The 18,945-nt window shown below is 35.3% G+C and overlaps 1 protein-coding gene across 5 annotated transcripts in view; it reads right to left on the reverse strand.

Moving 5' to 3' along the window:
• LOC113910926 (zona pellucida binding protein) overlaps positions 1–18,945 on the reverse strand; it is a 104,711-nt gene that overhangs the window by 21,663 nt on the left and 64,103 nt on the right. For all 5 annotated transcript variants that reach the window (XM_027572987.2, XM_027572992.2, XM_027572988.2 and 2 more), the window contains one exon: positions 13,691–13,868. In XM_027572987.2, coding sequence (XP_027428788.1) covers positions 13,691–13,868 — 178 coding nt within the window. The remainder of the gene's footprint in view (positions 1–13,690; positions 13,869–18,945) is intronic.

Consider the following 18,945-nt stretch of genomic DNA (forward strand, 5'->3'; position numbering starts at 1 on the left):
GCACTGGGTGTTATATGCAATTGATGAATAACTGAACTCTATATCTAAAACTAATGATATGCTATATGTTAATTATTTGAATTCAAATAAAATAAGATAAAAAAAGCTGTGAGAAAATGTCAGTCAAGCTCACAGGCTTTTAACTGGAATCTCTAAAGGAGAAGGGGTTAATAAAAACTATTTGAATAAATAAAGCAGAACAATTTTCTGAATTTGAAGAGCACCGAGTGTCCACAGATCCAACAACCTCAAAGCCAGACTCCAAGCACAAGAATCACGAAGAAAACTGCACCGAGGTCCATGACATGTACGTTCCTCACAAGCAGGGATAGAGAGAAACTCTTTAAAGGATCCTCAGAAAAACAGAGATGACAGCAGACTTCCCACTGGAAGCAATTCGAGTTAGAACACAAGGGGCAACAGTGGAAAATGTATAAAGAACAGAAAAACTGTCAACCTAAATTTCCATATTCAGTAAACGAAATAGCTCAAATGAAGAAAAAGAAAGATTTGTTTCGGAAATTAAGAAGATGAAGTGTTTTCAGTAGCAGAGTCACACCAGAATAAATAAATAAAATCCTTCAGGCCACTGGAAAACAACTGCAGATAGATGTGGGTCTACCCGAAGAATGAACACCACTAGAAATCGTAATTACATGGATAAATACATGAGATTTTCTTATTATTTACATCCCCATAAAAGATAATCAGCTAATAAAAATAATAACAACGTGGTGTGAGATTTATGATATACATAAAACTAAAGTGGATGTTGGGGCCCTGGGTGGCTCAGTCAGTTAAGCATCCAACTCTTGATTTTGGCTCAGGTCATTATCTCAGGGTCAGGAGATCGAACCTGCATCAGGCCCCATGCTCAGCAGGGCATCTGCTTAGGAATCTCTCTCTCCCTCTCCCTCTGCCCTGCCCTGTACACTGGGGCACGCGTGCTTACTCTCTCACACGTGCGCACACACACACTCTCTAAAATAAATAAATAAATCTATTCAAAAAAAAAAAACAAAAAACACCTAAAATGGATGTCAAGAGTAGCACAAAGGTCAAGAGAAGAGAAATGGAACTATACTATGTAAGATGGTTACAGCTTATGTGAAATGGTATAGTATTAAAGGTGTACTGCAATAAATTAATGATATACATTACAAGCCTAAAGCAACCACTAAAATAAAAACACACAGACTTGTCCTTACTAAGTAAACAGCAAGATTAATGCAATCATAAACGATGTTCAACTGATTTAATCAAATGAAGAAAAATAGAAAAAAAAAGGAAAAATAATGATGGGAAAGAGAAAACAGTGAGATGATACGCTTAAACCTAACAATATCTACTGTCACATTAAATTGGGTTTGAAGATCCCAGTTAAAAGGTAGATATTGTCAGATTAGACTTTTTTGTATGTTGCCTAAATAAATACATCTTTTACTACAGAGACAAATTTAAAGTAAGGAAATAGGAAATGATATAGCATAGCCAGTGTAAGTAAGAAAGGTTTAGTAAGAAAGGTAAATACTCCTCTCTAAATAATTAATTAAAAAATAGAAAATCAGTAAGGATATAGGAAATTCAAATAACATCATCAACCAAACTGACGTATTTGATAAAGAAGAACATTCTACCCAATGAGGGAAAAATACGTATTTTTTTTAAGATTTATTCATTTGTGAGAGAGAGAATGAGTGAGAGAAAAAGAGAGAGAGAGAGAATGAGCAGGGGGAGAGGCAGAAGCAGACTCTCTGCTGAGCCCGATGCGCGGCTCAATCCCAGGACCCTGAGATCATGACCTGAGCTGAAGGCAGATGCTTAACCAATTGAGCCACCAAGGCATCCCATCTCATCATGTACACGAGATCCTACATATGACTATCAGCTTCTAAGCAGAAATTTTGTAGGCCAGAAGAAAGTGGCATGGTTAATACTTAAAGAGCTGAAAAAAAAAATGTCACCTGAAAATGCTGTATCTGGTAATAATGCCCTTCAAAAATGAGGCAGAAATTAAGCTATTCCCATAAAGAAAAGCTGTGGGAGTTCATTAACACTACACCTGCCCTAAAGGAAATGTTAAAGGGATCCTGCTGGTAGAAATGAAAGAATGCTAGACAGTAACTCAAAGCCAGGTGACCATTCAAGATCTTTGGTAAAGGTAAATACATAAGGAGAATAAATGTGGGTATTATTACTATTTTGATTTGTAACCACTTTTTTATTTTCCAAAGGATTTAGGAGACAAATGTATAAAAATAATTATAATCTCTGTTTTGGGGCACACAATTTGGGACACAAATAATTTAAGGGGGGTGTAGAGCTTTTATAGTTGAACAAATTTAAGTTGGTACAAATTAAAACTAGACTGTTATAAATGTTAGGTTGTCATATGTCATCCCTATTGTAACCACAGAGAAAATAGCTTTGCTATACATACAAAGGAAATAAAGGCATCAAAAAGTGTCACTATAATAAATCGACTAAACAGAAAAGAAGGTATGAATAGAAGATAAAAGGAACAAAAAAGTTTTAAGAAATACAGAAAACAAATCTTAAAAAAACTGAAGTCCTTCCTTATAAGTAATAACTTTAAATGTAAGTGCATTAACCTCTTTAATCAAAAGATAGATACCGACAGAGTAGATAATAAAAAATGATGTGACTGCATGTTATCCATGAGAGACCCAAATGGACCGAAGATGCGGACAGGCTCAAAGTGAAAAAAAAAACAGAAAAGGTAACAATGTGCAAATAATAACCAAAAGAAAGTCGGGGTGGATATCCTAGTATCAGACAAAATGGACTTTCAGACAAAAACTGTTACAAAATAAAAGGATGGGACATTAACATATTGATGAAAGACAATTCAGTTCATCATGAAGATACAATTATAAACAAATATGCACTGCACCTAACAAGAGAGTCCCAAGATATATAAAGCAAAATGACAGAATTGAAGGGAAAAAGTTATACAAAATAGTGACTTGAAAACCCCACTTTTAATAGTAACTAAACAAAACATCAATACAGGGCTTGAACAAAACTATAAACCAACAGGACTTAAGAAACATACATAGAAGCCTGCACCAGAAGAGCGAAATACACATTTTTATCAATTGCATATAGGACATTCTCCAGGACAGACCATATGTTGGATGACAAAAAAAGTCTTAATACATTTTAAAAGATTGAAATCAATGAAGTATCTTTTCTGATCCCAACAGAATAAAGCTAGAAATGAGTAAATTAAGAACACTGGAAAATTCACAAAAACCTGGAAATCAAACAATATATTATTAAACAATCAATGTATTGGTTAATAAACACAAAGGAAACAAATATCATGAGACAAATAAAAATGAAAACACAATATACTAAAACTTAGGGGATGCAGGAAAATACGTGCTAAGAGTGTTACTTATAACCCCTAACACATACAACGAAAAAGAAGCAAGATCTCAAATTAATAAACTAGCTTAAGGAACTAGGAAAAGTGGAACAAAACTGAACACAAAGCCAGCAGAACGAAGGAAATAATAAAGCTTAAAGGTGAGGTTAATACATATATTATATACATACTACATATTATACAATAGAGAAAAATCAACAAAAGATCCCCAAAATTGACCACTTCAGGTAGACTAAGATTAAATGAGAGAAGACTCAAAACACTAAAATCACATTAGTGAATGTAGGAACATTACTACTGATTTTACACATTATATAAGTCATATTATGAATAATATTACACCAACAAACTGAATAACCTAGATGAAATGGGAAAATTTCTAGAAACACATAATCCACTAAAAATGACACATAAAGAATTAAAAAATCCAAATAGACTTATAACTGGTAAAAGAGTGGATCAAAAACCTGCCCCTAAGGAACAGCCCAGGATCAGATGGCTTCACTGGTAGATTCTACCAAAGAAATAACACAAATTCTTTTTTCAAACTCATCCAAAAGTTTGCAGATGAGGGAAGACCTCCTAACTAATTCTATAAGGCTAGCATTACCCTGGTATCAAAGCCAGACAAAGACACTACAAGAAAAATACAGTCCAATATCCCTTATGAGTATAGATGCAAAAGTTCTCAACAAAATACAAGGAACCAAACTCAGTAACATATTAAAGGACTATACACCATGACCAAGTGGGTTTTATTCCCAGAATGCAAGAATGATTCAACATATGAAAACTGGATCAATGTAATACACCAAATTAACAGAATAAAGGAAGAAAAAAACCCAACACATGCTCATTTCAACAGATACAGAAAAAAATATTTTCCCAATGTCAACATTCATTCATGACAAAAATAATCGACTATGAATGGAAGAAAAGTTCCTAAAACATGTTGAAGGCCATACATGAAAGACTCACGGCTAACATCATATTCAACAATGAAAGACTGAAGCTTCCCCCTCCCCAAGATCAAAATCAACACAGACATCCACATTTGCCATTAATACTCAACATACTGGAAGTTCTAGACACAGTAATCTGGTTAAGAAAAAGAAATAAAAGGAATCCAACTGAAAGTGAAGAATAAAATTATTTCTGTTCATAGATATGATCTTATGACTCTAAGAAAAAAAAACCCCTATGAATCCAATAAACAAATTCAGCAAAGTTGCACCATATTAAGTCAATATACTCAGTCGCATTTCTAAAATCAGCAATGAACAATTCAAGAGGAAATTTTAAAAATCATTTATAATTGCATCAAAAAGAATAAAATGTTCAGAAATAAATTTAAGCAAGGAGGTAGAAGACCTGTACAATGACAACTACACAACATTGATAAAAGTAATTAAAGAAGACATAAATAATTGGAAAGACAACTGTATTATTGGACTAGATGACTTAATATCATTAAGGTAAAAATTCTAATACTACTCAAAGCAATCTATAGATTCAATGCAATCCCCATCAGATAAAATCCCAATTGTGTGGGGTTTTTTTTTCAGAACAAAATAAAACAAAACAAAACAAAAAAAACACCATCCGAAAATCCATATAGAAACTCAAATATCTACAAGTCACTAGAAAATCTTGAAAAACAAAGAGGAAATTGGAGGAATCACACTTCCTCCACAATCGAAATCCAATTTCAAAACTTATTACAAAGTTGGGGCATCTGGGTGGCTCATTTGGTTAAGTGTCTGACTCTTGATTTAGGTTCGGGTCATGATCTCTGAGTTGTGGGATGGAGCCCCCTGTTGGGCTCCAACACTGGCACCTGCGCTGGGTGTGGAGCCTGCTTGGGAGTCTCTCCCTTAGCCCGTCCCCTGCTCTCTTTAAAAAAAAAAACAAAAACAAACAAAACAAATACCTTATTACAAAGCTACAGTTATCAAAACAGGTGGCACAAACACAAACACACCAGACCAATGGAACAGAGGAGAAATCCCAGAAACAAACCTTCCCATACATGGTCAACTGATGTTTAACAAGAAAGCCAAGATCATTCCATGATAAAGTACAGTTTTTTTAAACAAATGATTCTGGGAAACTGACTATCCACATGCAAGTGAGTGACACTGGACCCTCACCTTACACCATCTACAAAATCAATTCCCAGAGGCCCCACCACCAAATACCACCACACTGGGGATTAGGATTCAGCCTCTGAATTTTGGGGGGGGATACAAACATTCAGTCTATAGCAGTAAGTTTGGTGAACGGTATCCTGAAAAGCTCTGTATATTTTTCTAACTTTTCTGAAGTCAACTATTATATCAAAATAAAAAGTTCTAAAACTATCAAGCACCTAGATATAAACAGAAGTAAAATATTTATAAGACCTCTGAGAACAATTATAATTGGGACACATTTAAATAAAGACGTAAAGGAAGACTTTCTTAAATGAAGATGCACAAACACATATCCATAAGCACACAGGCATGCACCCACGCACATTAATTAATTTGGAAGATACAATATTGGTAGTGTGGCCATTCTCCCAAATAGATTTACAGATTCAGTGAAGTCACAATCGAAATCCAATAGCCATTTCTATAGAACTTGACAAAGCGACTGAAAAATTTAAGTGGAGAGGCAATGGCCTCATAATGCACAAGGACTTGCCTTACCAGAAATTAAAACTTTTGAAGTTACACTAATTGGTGAAGAGATAGATCAGTATTATAATGAAAAAAGAGAGTGCTCAGAAACATATCTACCTATACAAATACAAGTGAGCACTGAGTAAAGCATGAACTTTTATGAATGGGCCTGAGAAACTGGGCATTCTATATGAAACAAAATCAGACTGCAACTTTACATAATACAAAACAATCCAACTGAGAGAAGTTATACCACCTACTCTTGCTTACACGTAAGTCACACTTCATTCCTCCTGTCCTCCTCAAGCTTTTACAACCCATGAATAATTTTTTTTCTTGTGTCTCTTAAACGTGCTAAATCTACCCATATTCTCTATGGCCATGGCCAGTAGTGAGTTATTAAGCATGCTATGCTCAGTCTGGCCTTTGTATGTGTTTTCTCTCTGCCAGGAAAACTCAGTTCACAGATCTCTGCATGACCTGCTTCTTACCACACAGGGCTCAACTCAAGAGTCACTTTTTGAGTGAAGGCTTCCTTGAAATCCAATTAATGTAGGCTTTTAGTCCTCTGTCCAAACCCTACTTACTCTCCCTGATGGTCAGTCTCATTTGAACCCACAGCCTGGTGCATTTCCCACCCTTCTCTGCCCTGTTCTACGTCTCTTAGAACTGACATCAACAGACTCCATCACACGGGTCCCCTCCCTTTGTGTCTGGCCAAAGAGTGGTTCCATTAGAGGACCGCAGGGCAGGGCATCTGTTGCCCTGTTGCTTACTGCGGGTTCTCTGGAGTTACTGCCTCGTCATATGCCCACAGCCTGCACCAGGGCAGCCCATCTCCCGCACCAGCCCTTATAAGCTTCTGCATCTTCTCATCATTCAAGCCTGGGGATGGAAAATGCTTCAAGGTGTTGCAGTCCTAGCTGCCTCAACATACCTTATTGGCCCCCTTCACCCTGCCCAAACCTCTAATAATGGCACTTTCATTAAATGCTATTCAAAATACTAGTGAGTAGGCCTCTGTTTTCCGTTTGGACCTGACTGATACACTAGAGTATATGACATCACCTTGCTGAAAATTTTTACTGTGCCTATCACCATGTGCAATGATTTTATTCACTCCTGTTTGAGTTGTTTGACCTGATAAATTTAAATAACAGAGAAGCAACTTTTTACGTCAATTATCAACGCATCCCTAGAGCTTTACACTTAGTAATAAGTACCATATATATTTCTGGATTCTAACACATTTCTGGTTGGATACAACCTAAAATGATGCCATTATTGTAATAAAGGTATTTATGAGTTGCTGAAAGCTAAGTAGGAATTGGCTCATCTAGGTCACAGCAAGTTATGCCATGAAGCCAGGGTTTTATCATTGAAGGTTTTGAAGTGAAGAAATGAAGGGATTACATGTGGAATTTAGAAGTACAACTGAAAGCAATTTGAGGTATGGACTGAAGAAGAGAAGAGGGAGAGCAGTTAGGAGGAGAATGTAATTGTTCTAGGCACACACAGAACATGGAATTCAAAGTAGATGATTATAACAGGAATAGAGACGAGGAAATAAATTTGGGAGAAAGACCCAAGAGTCTGTAGGGGGGCAGTGAGGGAGAAAGGAAGTAAAGAAAAGGGAGGAAAACCACATGGAGTGTTGTCTAGTTCAGGAGCCTCGAGTGGGAGGGTGTGAGCCCCCGCAGCATGCAGTGACATGAGTGACACAGGCCATATATGGCTTTAAAAGTCTGCTTTTTACTGTTTGGGAAGTGATGCTCAGAGACCAATAAAAGAAGTTCCAACAAGTCTGTAATTACATCTCTACTGAGAGAGGTTAAGATAGGGTGAATATTTTAATCCAAAATAAAATAACATATCAAAAAATACCCAAGTCAAAATGCTCACTTTTTAAAAAGTAGTAGCCACATTTCTGTAAATTTATATAAGGAAATAACAAAAAATAAAAGCTGATTAAGTATAATTGTAAATCACCTTTAATAAAGTAGTGAAAATAGGAAATAATCTAAAAGGTCAATATAGTTCTTATTGTTAGCTGTTTGAAATAAATAAAACTAGTATGAAGACAGCAGATTAATACAGAACTATGTTTATAACTTAATGGTTAACAGAAAATAAGTCATAATAATTTCATTATTCCCACTGAACCACTACTAATAGCTCTTTTAAAATTATAAATTTATGAAGACAAGGATCAAGTGACACTACACGGAAATGATGTTTGAATTATTAAAGAAAAAAAAAAACCCTTGTAAACTTTTTTTCTTCACAGTGCCTTTAACAATGCTGTTCAAGCTTTAGGGGAAAATTTAGTATTTTCACATTTTATTATGAAATATAACCCATGGAGAGAAAAAACAAGACATAAATATACAATATGATGAACATTTGCATAGAAACCTGTCTAGAAACAGTGTAGGCCATAACACAGAAAACTTGGCATTCCCCCAAAATTCCTCCCGTGCCCCCTCCAATCATACTCCCTTCCGCCCCTCCAGAAACCAACAGTCTTCTATTGTGTGCTACTCATTTCCTTGGATTGCATTATAGTTTTAGCACTCATGAATAAATCTAACAGAGGTTAGCTATGCCTCAATTACGTGGATTCTGTGGTGGTTCACTTCTTTCCCAGAAGCTGTGTTTATAAAATGTACCCATATGATTGTGATCCCTACTCATTCACTGTCATTCCTGTAAAGCATTCCATTGTATGAACAGATCACTGTTTCTTCATGTGTTTTACCATTAAAGGACATTTGGGTTGTCTCTGGTTTGGGGCTATTAGGAAATATGCAAAGATGAAATTTCCCTAAGCATCAAATGCTAGTCACAGTGTGCACTGCACATTTACTGCACGGCCAAGCTGTGTTCCAAAGTGGCTGGATCTCCACTCAGGCAGGCAGGCTGTGGCTGGCTGCTCCCGGGGGGCTCTGCACCCTTTTCAACACCTAGTTGGTCATGACTGTTTACTTTCTGCCAATTTCACAGTTGTGCAGTAGGATCTCAGTCTGTTTTTAATTTCCATTTCTCCGATTACAAAAAGTTCGAACGTATTTTTACCTATCCATTGATCGTCTGGAATTACTCTTTTGTGAAGTACACTTGTTCAAATCTTTTCCCAATTTTAAAAATTGTTTGGGCTTTTTTAAAAAATGTTTTTTACAGATTCTTTATATGTTCTGGATACTAGTCTTTTGTTGGTTATATCCACTACAGATAATTTTCTCATTCTGTGGATTATCTTTTCTCTGCATTGTCTTGATAAACAGAAGTAATTAATTTAATAGAAAAAATATCAGTCATTTTTTATTAAAGTTAGTGATTTTTGTGTTTTGGGAAATGGTTTTTCTGATCCTAAAGACATGATGATATTTTCCCACATCATATTCTAAAATATTTACAGTTTTTCTTTATGCGTTTATGTCTATAACATCTGGAGGTGATTTTTTTGACTGGGCCCAATTTCATTGTTTTTCTGTATGGCTTGGCATTCCAGTATTACCTCTCTGACAATGTTTGTTTTACGTATTTAAAACCTATGTTATTTATTAAGTATTCACAAATTTAGTAATAATATGTACCTTCTTTTGTAGATTCGTCCTTTTATCATCATGTAATGCCCTCTGTGTATATGGTAAGACTTCTTGCCTTCAATTGTGTTTTGTCAGTATCAGCTTTTTTTAATCATTATTTTTCTTGGTTTTTGGATTTAAAATTAAAACAAAGGTTGAGGGTTTGCATGTCTGAGCAGAATAAATTTCAGAGTCTAAAAGATCTTATTAAAAACAACTCTATCTATTAAACAATTCACTTTCACTGCATAAAATATAAAGCTACACAAGGACTTTATTACTAAATTCACCTTATTAATAAAATCATCTCAAGATGTTTCAATACTCCAACCTGTAACCTAATGATTTCTGACCACTCACACAGACACTATATCACTATCAAAGAGCTCCTTGCTTGAGTCTTCCTGGGATTCCCAAAAGTTTGAATGTACAACAGCAAATCTTAAGTATAAAGAAAGCAACAGAAATTAACAATATTGCATAAACCATTACTGAACTATAGATTCGATCCTCAACAATCCATGAAAAATAATGTTGCCGCAGTAGAAGGAAAGTTATCCTATCTAGGCACTCACTGCCTTACCAATGCTACTATTCAAGCACTTCCCTGAGGTATTACCATACAAACACGAACAGGCAAGCATTTTACCAGCTATTGCCACACCGATGCTAACACTCAGGAATCTCTAACTTCCACATGCATCAGAATCACCTAGAAAGCTTGTGACAGATGTAGATGTCTGCTTCCCACACCTTGATTTGTTTTTGAAAAAAAATCTTTGGGTAATTTTGGTACACATCAGAGTTTTAAAACCACTGCCATAATTTTAAGAGGAAGAAAAAGAAGGTGATGTGGGATATTATGTCAAAAAATGTTATTTAACATACAAGTGGGTTTTTTTTTTTGAGGTGGTAAGAATAAAATGAAGATAAAAACCAAGACATACAGAGTTTTACAGAAATAACAGAAACTACAGAAATTACCAGGAAATCATATTTCAGAATCTGTGTTTTAAAAAAAATTCTATCAGAAAACAATATAATACTCTAGCTGGTCTTTGGTTTTGTATTATCTTTACGATATAATTTATGAAATTATGAGACATCTATAATTCACAATTTAATCAGAATCTTCTTTTTCAGTGCCAAAATGATTAATAAAATCATGCATATAATAAGCAATGCTAAATGTGAAATTAGAGTATTTTACAGTGAAAATTAATTTAAAATGCTAAACAAATTAGAAATGAGGAAGAACACAGGTAGAAATGTTGTCTCCACTAGTTGATAAGCAAGCAATCTTTACCTGTCATCTACAAGTAAAATTGCATGAGTAAAGAAAGACATCAAAAAGAAACACCCACTCCTCACCTTACTGACTCCTGAGAAAAGTAAATAACCTTCTCTCATATAATGAACATTTATATCCCAGTCAATCTCCTTTGTTAAACATAAACTCGTGGTGTCTTCGTTTTGGAAATAAGTGGTTTTACAAAGTACCTCATGTGTTTTATTTGCTTCTTTCTAGTATTCCATTTTATACTCAAATGAAGTTCATTTAATATGTTAATTTTGTCTTGTAACTAGTGTTATATTTTATTCTGCCTTCCAATTCAAAGAATGATTTAAATGTCTTTTTGAGTAGTATGTGCTCTCTCAAAATTCTGGAGTGATGGTCTTGTGTAATATAGACAAAAACCACCGTATAGGATGGTCACATTAGACTGAGTTCTGTTCAAAAAGCAAGCTCAGTCTCGCTTCGTTCGTCTTAACAGATGGTAACAGCACAAAGGTAATTCTAAATTATTTACTGTATGATGGCATAAGATGAAATTTAGCAAATTTCTAGTTAATAAGTATATACTGAGCAATGATAATGATTCCATAAAATTCAAAAAATAAATTTATTTCTGTCCTCTGCTCAAAGATATGACTCTTGCTGCCACACTGAAGTTGAGCTATTCCACTTCGCTCTCTAAGCCCCGCTAAGCCCACAGCTCTTCTGATACTACTCCTCTAGCCCAGGTTATGCAAAACTCTCCCAGAAACCTGATGCTGCTTCCAGCCCCAGCTTGGAGAGTAACTGCTACCCCTGCATCTTCAAAGTCCTACCTCAAGTCCAACATCACCTCAAAGGCGGTATCTCAACCACGCCCCCTGAGACCCAAGCCATCTGTAACTCAGTTTCCTTAATATCATCTCCTTTTCACTCTCTTTCCTGTGGCTTATCAGACCTCTTGTTCCCTAACTGTTCCATGGATGCATCTCCCCTGTCTCTAAACTCTGTGGGCAGAGGCCATGTTTCGGGGAAAGCAAAATAGTAGGCAGAAAATATTTTTGAGATTTGTAAGTTTCATCACATACTCCCCATGGGGTCTGTTGTCAGGAGTTAAAATAACTGCTTAATAACTTCATCAAACAGTACAATGCATAACAAACTGAATGTTATAATTACATGGTAAAATGAGAGAATCTGACAACTGTATTATTATCCAAAATTTTATAAATGCAAAAACATTTTAGTACTAAAAGTTTTGTGCTTCTCAGAGATTGAACCCTTTTGTTTCACTTGAAAGAGCTATGCTTAACTATTTCAAAATTCTTGGAATTAATGAGATAGAAACATTTAAACTTTTTACTTTATCTTAGGTCTTTATTAAGTGAAAATATAAATTCATTTAATAGACAGCTAAACTACCAGGTTCTGGTTTCACTGTTTGGTTTTCCAGGCTTTCTTCATCATTAGCTGTGCTCTGAAGTAATCTACATAATCACAGATCATCAAAATAGTTACAAAGTTGACCTGTGTAAGTGTTTTGTTTGTTACATTTGTGTCATATTTCCTAAGTTTTCAAGTACATTTTGTCAAATTTCATAACCTTTAACAAAAACTAAGTCAGGAAAAAAACCCAAAAGTAAAATCTAGCCAATTAAATAAAGCAAAGCAAAAGAATATTTATTTATTTATTTTTTAAAGATTTTATTTATTTATTTGAGAGAGAGAATGAGAAAGAGAGAGCACATGAGAGGAGGGAGGGTTAGAGGGAGAAGCAGACCCCCCACTGAGCAGGGAGCCTGATATGGGACTTGATCCCGGGAATCCAGGATCATGACCTGAGCCAAAGGCAGTCGCTTAACCAACTGAGCCACCCAGGCGCCCAAAGCAAAAGAATATTTAGTGCTCTATTATATGAAAAGGATTTTTATCTAACTTAAGATTATAGAAAGAGAGAAGAAAAGAACAATCAGGAGAAGACTGAATGACAATGGTACTAATTTACTGATGTTGATATTAGAAAGCCCTTTAAAACTGAAGATTCGGGGGGGGGGGGGGGAGATGGGGTAGCAGGGTGATGGGTATCAAGGAGGGCAGGTGTTGTCATGAGCACTGGGTGTTATATGCAACTAATGAATCACTGTACATGTGGCTAACTGAACATAATAAAAAAATAAAACTGAAGATTATATGCCTCATTCAACTTTTGAAAATAGAAATTCAAAGACATTGAATCCATGAATTAACTCATCCTAAACAGCCTTAGAACTCTTCTAAGGAAAAGACGGATGAAAGCCAGAGAGTGCTCAGACCCCTTAGAGCTAGAACCAAGTCAGAAAAAACAACTGGTAATAAAATAATTCATATACTTAATTTACAAAAGGGTAAAACTATACCTAGTCTAGACTATACAAATGTAAAATCATCAATAACTGATTCAAAACAATACATCATTGGGCTCCTGTTAGGGTAAGTAGCTCTAACTGACTCACACCTGTTCTTTGCATTTCCTCCCAGAGGACTGCCTAACACTACAACCCCTTTACTGTAATATTAATACAAAGGCTGAAATTAAGCCAGCTCTTTTTCTTTTAGATCTTCAGATTCACATAGTCTTTTCACAGACTGCTTCAAATAAGCTAGAGATATATCTAAATAATAGTAAAAATAAATAATAGGCATTCACTTAGGTATCATGAAAAGAAGTGAATTTTCATAAATATAAACCATGGAATTACAGTTCATTACATACCACAGCATTCAGGACATTTTGGATGTTTCAGGGTATTCATTCCATACCCTGGAAAGCAGCGATTAATCCAAACCATTTGAAGAGTACCTTCAATATAGTATATTTCAGGCAATGGCTCTGCACGTCTGCCTAGAACTTCTATTTGTTGATTAAAAAATCTCTCTATAAGATTTTTAGCCTAAAATTGAAATATGAGAAAATTATTATCAGAAATAAATGTAATTATGGAACAAGTAAGGGTGCTTATGTACTTAGAAGCAGTGAAAACAAATTTTTGAGGCCCTTATTCTTATATTCAATGGATATAAAACATGTAAAATTAAAAGATGTCACCTATAAACATCAAATTTCCAAATGTACTTCAAATACAACCCAGAGAAACCATTCAGATACATAACCAACATTTTGGTCCCTTTGGATTTTGATAATATATGGATGGGCATATGAGCAAAATCAAAATAGCTCTTTGAAATTAAACATACTCTAAGAAATGTATTCCATGTGCTTAAAAACATGTATTTTAAGTAACTTTAAAAGCATATCCCTTAAAAAGGCATACCCTCCACTCTTTCCACAAAGAAAAATTAGGTTTAAAAACGAGAGGAAATGGGGCGCCTGGGTGGCTCAATTATTAAGCGTCTGCCTTCGGCTCAGGTCATGATCCCAGGATCCTGGGACTGAGCCTCCATCAGGCTCCCTGCTCAGCGGGAAGCCTGCTTCTCCCTCTCCCACTCCCCCTGCTTGTGTTCCCTCTCTCGCTGTCTCTCTCTGTCAAATAAATAAATAAAATCTTTAAAAAATAATAAAAAATAAAAAAAAACAAGAGGAAATACAGCAAATGTTAAAATTTCCAGCTCCGTGCTCCCAAAATTAAATTTATAAAATAATTAAGGCATCATTCTGATCTATAACTAATTACCTTTCTACTTGTAATAATTATTCTGGCTTGACTCCTAAAATTAACAAGAGGCTTATGATTTTCAGTGTTAAAGCATGAGATAAGGCCACGAGTTCAAACCCTCTACAAGCCAGTTAGTTCTCCTCAGTTTTACCATTCTAACTTCTAATGCAGTGAGGAACATTAATGAATGGACTAATGCCGATCTGTAGCCACTAAAGGTATACTTCAACTTACTGATTTCTTCAAATGTCTTGCAAATTACATTCCTTGCATGAAAATTATAAGTAAATTATAAGTACAAATGTTCTTCAAAATATTGCATTTAAAGTAAATATACTTTATCAGTGAATTACCACCTTTTTATAGTTTAAATGGTGTGCTTTTGCTTTTGATTAATCTTGGTAAATTTGTTGGGATTTATTTGGTCAAACATATAAATTTTGGTTAAGAAAGTACTTAATTAATTTGATATAAATCTGCTCTCTAATTGACCATATTTAAATACCAGGCCATAATTAAAAGTTTCAGGAGATATAATCATAATCACTTAGCTTCCAAATAAATAATTAATAAATAAATAAATCAACGATGCTGGATATGGGAAAACATGATAGGAACAAAAATGATCATATAAATCAGATTCCTGTTTCTTATTTTCCCTCTAAAAAGAATATGGATAGATCTCTTCTTTGACAAAAATAAAAAGGCAAAAAATTGCTAAATCATTCAAGTTTTTATATTTAGTATGTTCATGGTTGACATGGGGTTAATTATTTGTACCAAAGGGTGAAAATGACAAATTCTCTGAGTTGGGTAAGAATTATGGATTTTAATGTAAAACATTTTTGACCACTTTGGATGATATAAGAACAAATCATAATTATAGAAACTCTCCATAAATTAATTATCTGGCCTAAGATATAAAGAATTAATCTGACTGAATAAACATCAGAGTTCCTGGCCCACGATACTCCTTCCTTCACCACCCCCCAGAATACTTCAAAGAATGATTGAGCATCTATGGAAGGAATACATTCTGCAACGACTGGTCATTAATCAGAGGACTGGAACAAGAAGGCATTATTATTTCAACAATGAGCAGCCTGTAAAATATATGAATTCTGTAAGAGACAGGTTGAATAGCTTATTTTAAAATACCACAATCTGCTCCACTGATCATGCCACATTAGGTAATGAATAAAGGTGACCAGAAAGGCTTTTATATTTGTCGCACATTTGTCCAACAAGCTTAGAAGGTGATTAACTACTTAACATCATGGGAGCTCTACAACAGGCAACACATATCATATGCTATCCAAGACCACAGTCCAACCAGAGCTCCACTAACCACTGGGGGAGAGTTACTATCTACCAGGTAGGTGTTACAGATTATTACACCGGTAAGCAAGAGTCCTCTAGAAATCTTTAGTTAGCACCTATATTTGGAAATCTCTGGGGAAAATAACTATGGTCATCAAATGGGGATGGAATTAAGAAACAAAGAAGGAGACAGAAGCTCAAAGGTATCTTGGATGAAATGGAAAGAACTGTGAGTTTGCATAGAAAAGACCAGTGATACTGGTGCTCAGGGAGCAAAAGAAAGAAAGGATATCACATCTCATGAGAAGGTCCCCAAGGAGAACTATAAAAAAATGATTGAACAGAAACATAAAGCTGTCATTCTCGTGGTGGGAACACTGTAACATGGATACTATACACACATGCCAGTGAACTGGGCACAGAGCTATGAGATAAAGCTCAGTTTCTTTCTTTCTTTCCTTTTTTTCTTCTTCTTTTTTTTGGATAAAGCTCAGTTTCAAAGCAGAACCAAAGGCAAGAGGAGGAAAATAAAAGCTTATGTAACAGTTTAAATTCTATGAAAGTTAGAATCCATTTCAGAGGTACATACTGAATCCTAGCACTTCAGAACAGGAAAATTTAACTTTGCACTGTGGGGATTACTTCAATCCTGAGGCAAAAGACAAAAGAGTCTACTCTTCACTCAGGAATGTCTCTGCAGTGGTGGTTGTTCCACAAGAATTAAAACTTGCCCTAGAAAAATTAGGTTCTTAAGAAGGACTAAAGGCAAACTGTAATTTGTGTTTTGAAATTATTAGAGATTTAAACAGGTATATTAAAAAATTTTAAAGTAGCATATTTCTAATTGAAAAAAGCAAGCCACAGGCAGTGGGAGTACAAAAAGGACATTTAAAAATACAGGAAAAGATTTCCATTTCCAACCATATGGTATAGTAGGTATCCTGAAATATCATCCTGCTACAAATCACCTCACTGAACATAAGAGGATAAAGACTTTGGGTCGCTATATTTCAACAATGAGAGGGAATGAGAACAGAAAGGAAGACAGGAAGAGAGAGAGGAAGAAAGAGAGAGAGAGAGAGAGAGGGGCTAAAAACAAGGATAGAACTACAAATATAATCATAGCTAAATTCCTGATTCATTTCACACCAATCCTAGTATTCCAGAATGTTCTAATTTACCAGCCTACAGAGATAAGGGGGAAAAGCCTTAAATCTGTTAAAAACAAACAAACAAAAAACTCTAAGTAAAACAATGAACCAAGCAAAAAACTTCAGTCACAAAGGGGAAACAACAAGAAAGCTTCTCCATCAAAGCTGGGGAAGAAAAGGGGCTGGGAGGGGAAGATGGAGTGGAGGGCCGGGGAAAGCAAAGACTCCTCTGTAAATTCCTACACAATAATTTGCTTTCAAGAGGGAGGAAAATGGTGCTTATACCCACTGGTCTAAAATCTCAGGGCACTGCTTTAGGGAAAAGAGAAAGGTGACCCTTAGGGTAGCTGTCATGACTCTACAGGTGACATAGAAGGAGCAAAATCATAAAATACCTCTTTAGAAGAGAGGGAGAGAAGTGGAGCTGGCACACAAAGCCCTGGCAGTTCAGGGCACTGCCCTAGGGAAAAGGACTGAGTTACGTTTAACACTTGCTGTGGTTCTCAGCACCCAGCATGGCTCTATGGGATTGAGAGAAGGAATACAACTCTAAGACATTCCCCCACCCAGGAAAGAACTAGAGGAATTAAGCAAGTGCATCCACAGAGAAGGTTTGAGAGACTCCCCACCCCACACTGCAAAATCTCTACTCTGGTCATTCCCTCCTAAAGCAAGAGCATAAAGACTGGAAGAAGTGACAATTTCTTTAGATATGCAGACACCAATCAAGGGTACCAGGATCAAAAAGAAATCAGGGAAATATGACACCGGAAAGAAACAAACAAAAAAAGTTCCAAAAGCAGACTATAAGGATATAAATATCTGTGAATTGCCTAACAAAGAATTGAAAATAATCTTAAAGAAGCTCCATAAGCTACAAGAAAACAGAGAGATAATCAACAAAATCAGGAAAATAATACATGAACAAAATGAAAAGTCAAACAAAGAGATAAATACCATAAAAAAAGAACCAAACAAAAATCTGGTATGAAGAATATAATGATTGAACTGAAAAATTCAGTAGAGAGCTTCAAAGGCAGACTCAATCAAGCAGAAAAAAGATCTGTGAACTCAAAGACAGATCATTTGAAATTATCCAATCAGAGAAGAGAAAAGAAAAAAAGAGTAAAGAAAGCCTTACAGGTCTTATTGACATCAACTAAGTCAAAACATGCATTATGGAGGTCCCATAAGTAAGAGAAACACAAAGAAATAGAAAGCTAATTTAAAGAATTAATACCAAAGAACTTCCTAAACTTGGGAAAAGAAACAGACATCCAGATTCATGAAGCTTAAAGAATCCCAAAGGAGTTGCACAAACGGGACTCCCAAGGACACCAAGAAACCTTCTAACTTAATTGTCAAAATTCACGAAGACTGAATTACGAAAGCAGCTGGAGAAAAGCAACCAATCAAACAGAGGGTACCCCCCTCCTTATGATACTATCAGTATATTTCTCAGTAGAAAGCTTGTAGCCCAGAAAAGTGTGTAATAATTCACTTAAAGTGCAGAAAGAAAAAGAAACTACCAACCAAGAATACTATATCCATCAAAACTGCCCTTTAAAAATGAAGATTTAAAAAAAAAAAAATGTAGCTAAGAACTTTCCCCGGCAAACAAAAAAAAGTTCGATACCACCAGAAAGAAAAAGAAACTACCAACTACCAACCAAGAATACCATATCCATCAAAACTGCTCTTTAAAAATGAAGATTAAACAAACAAACAAAAAAAAATGGAGCGCTAAGAACTTTCCCTGGCAAACAAAAAAAAGAGTTCAATACCACCAGAAGTCCCAACATCTGTGAGAACACTGCCTTGCAAAAAGTGTTAAAGAGAGTTCCTCAAGATGAAATAAAAGGATGCTAAATAGCAACATTAAA

This window comes from Zalophus californianus, chromosome 12 (genome assembly GCF_009762305.2).
Source record: "Zalophus californianus isolate mZalCal1 chromosome 12, mZalCal1.pri.v2, whole genome shotgun sequence".
NCBI classification, from domain to species: domain Eukaryota; kingdom Metazoa; phylum Chordata; class Mammalia; order Carnivora; family Otariidae; genus Zalophus; species Zalophus californianus.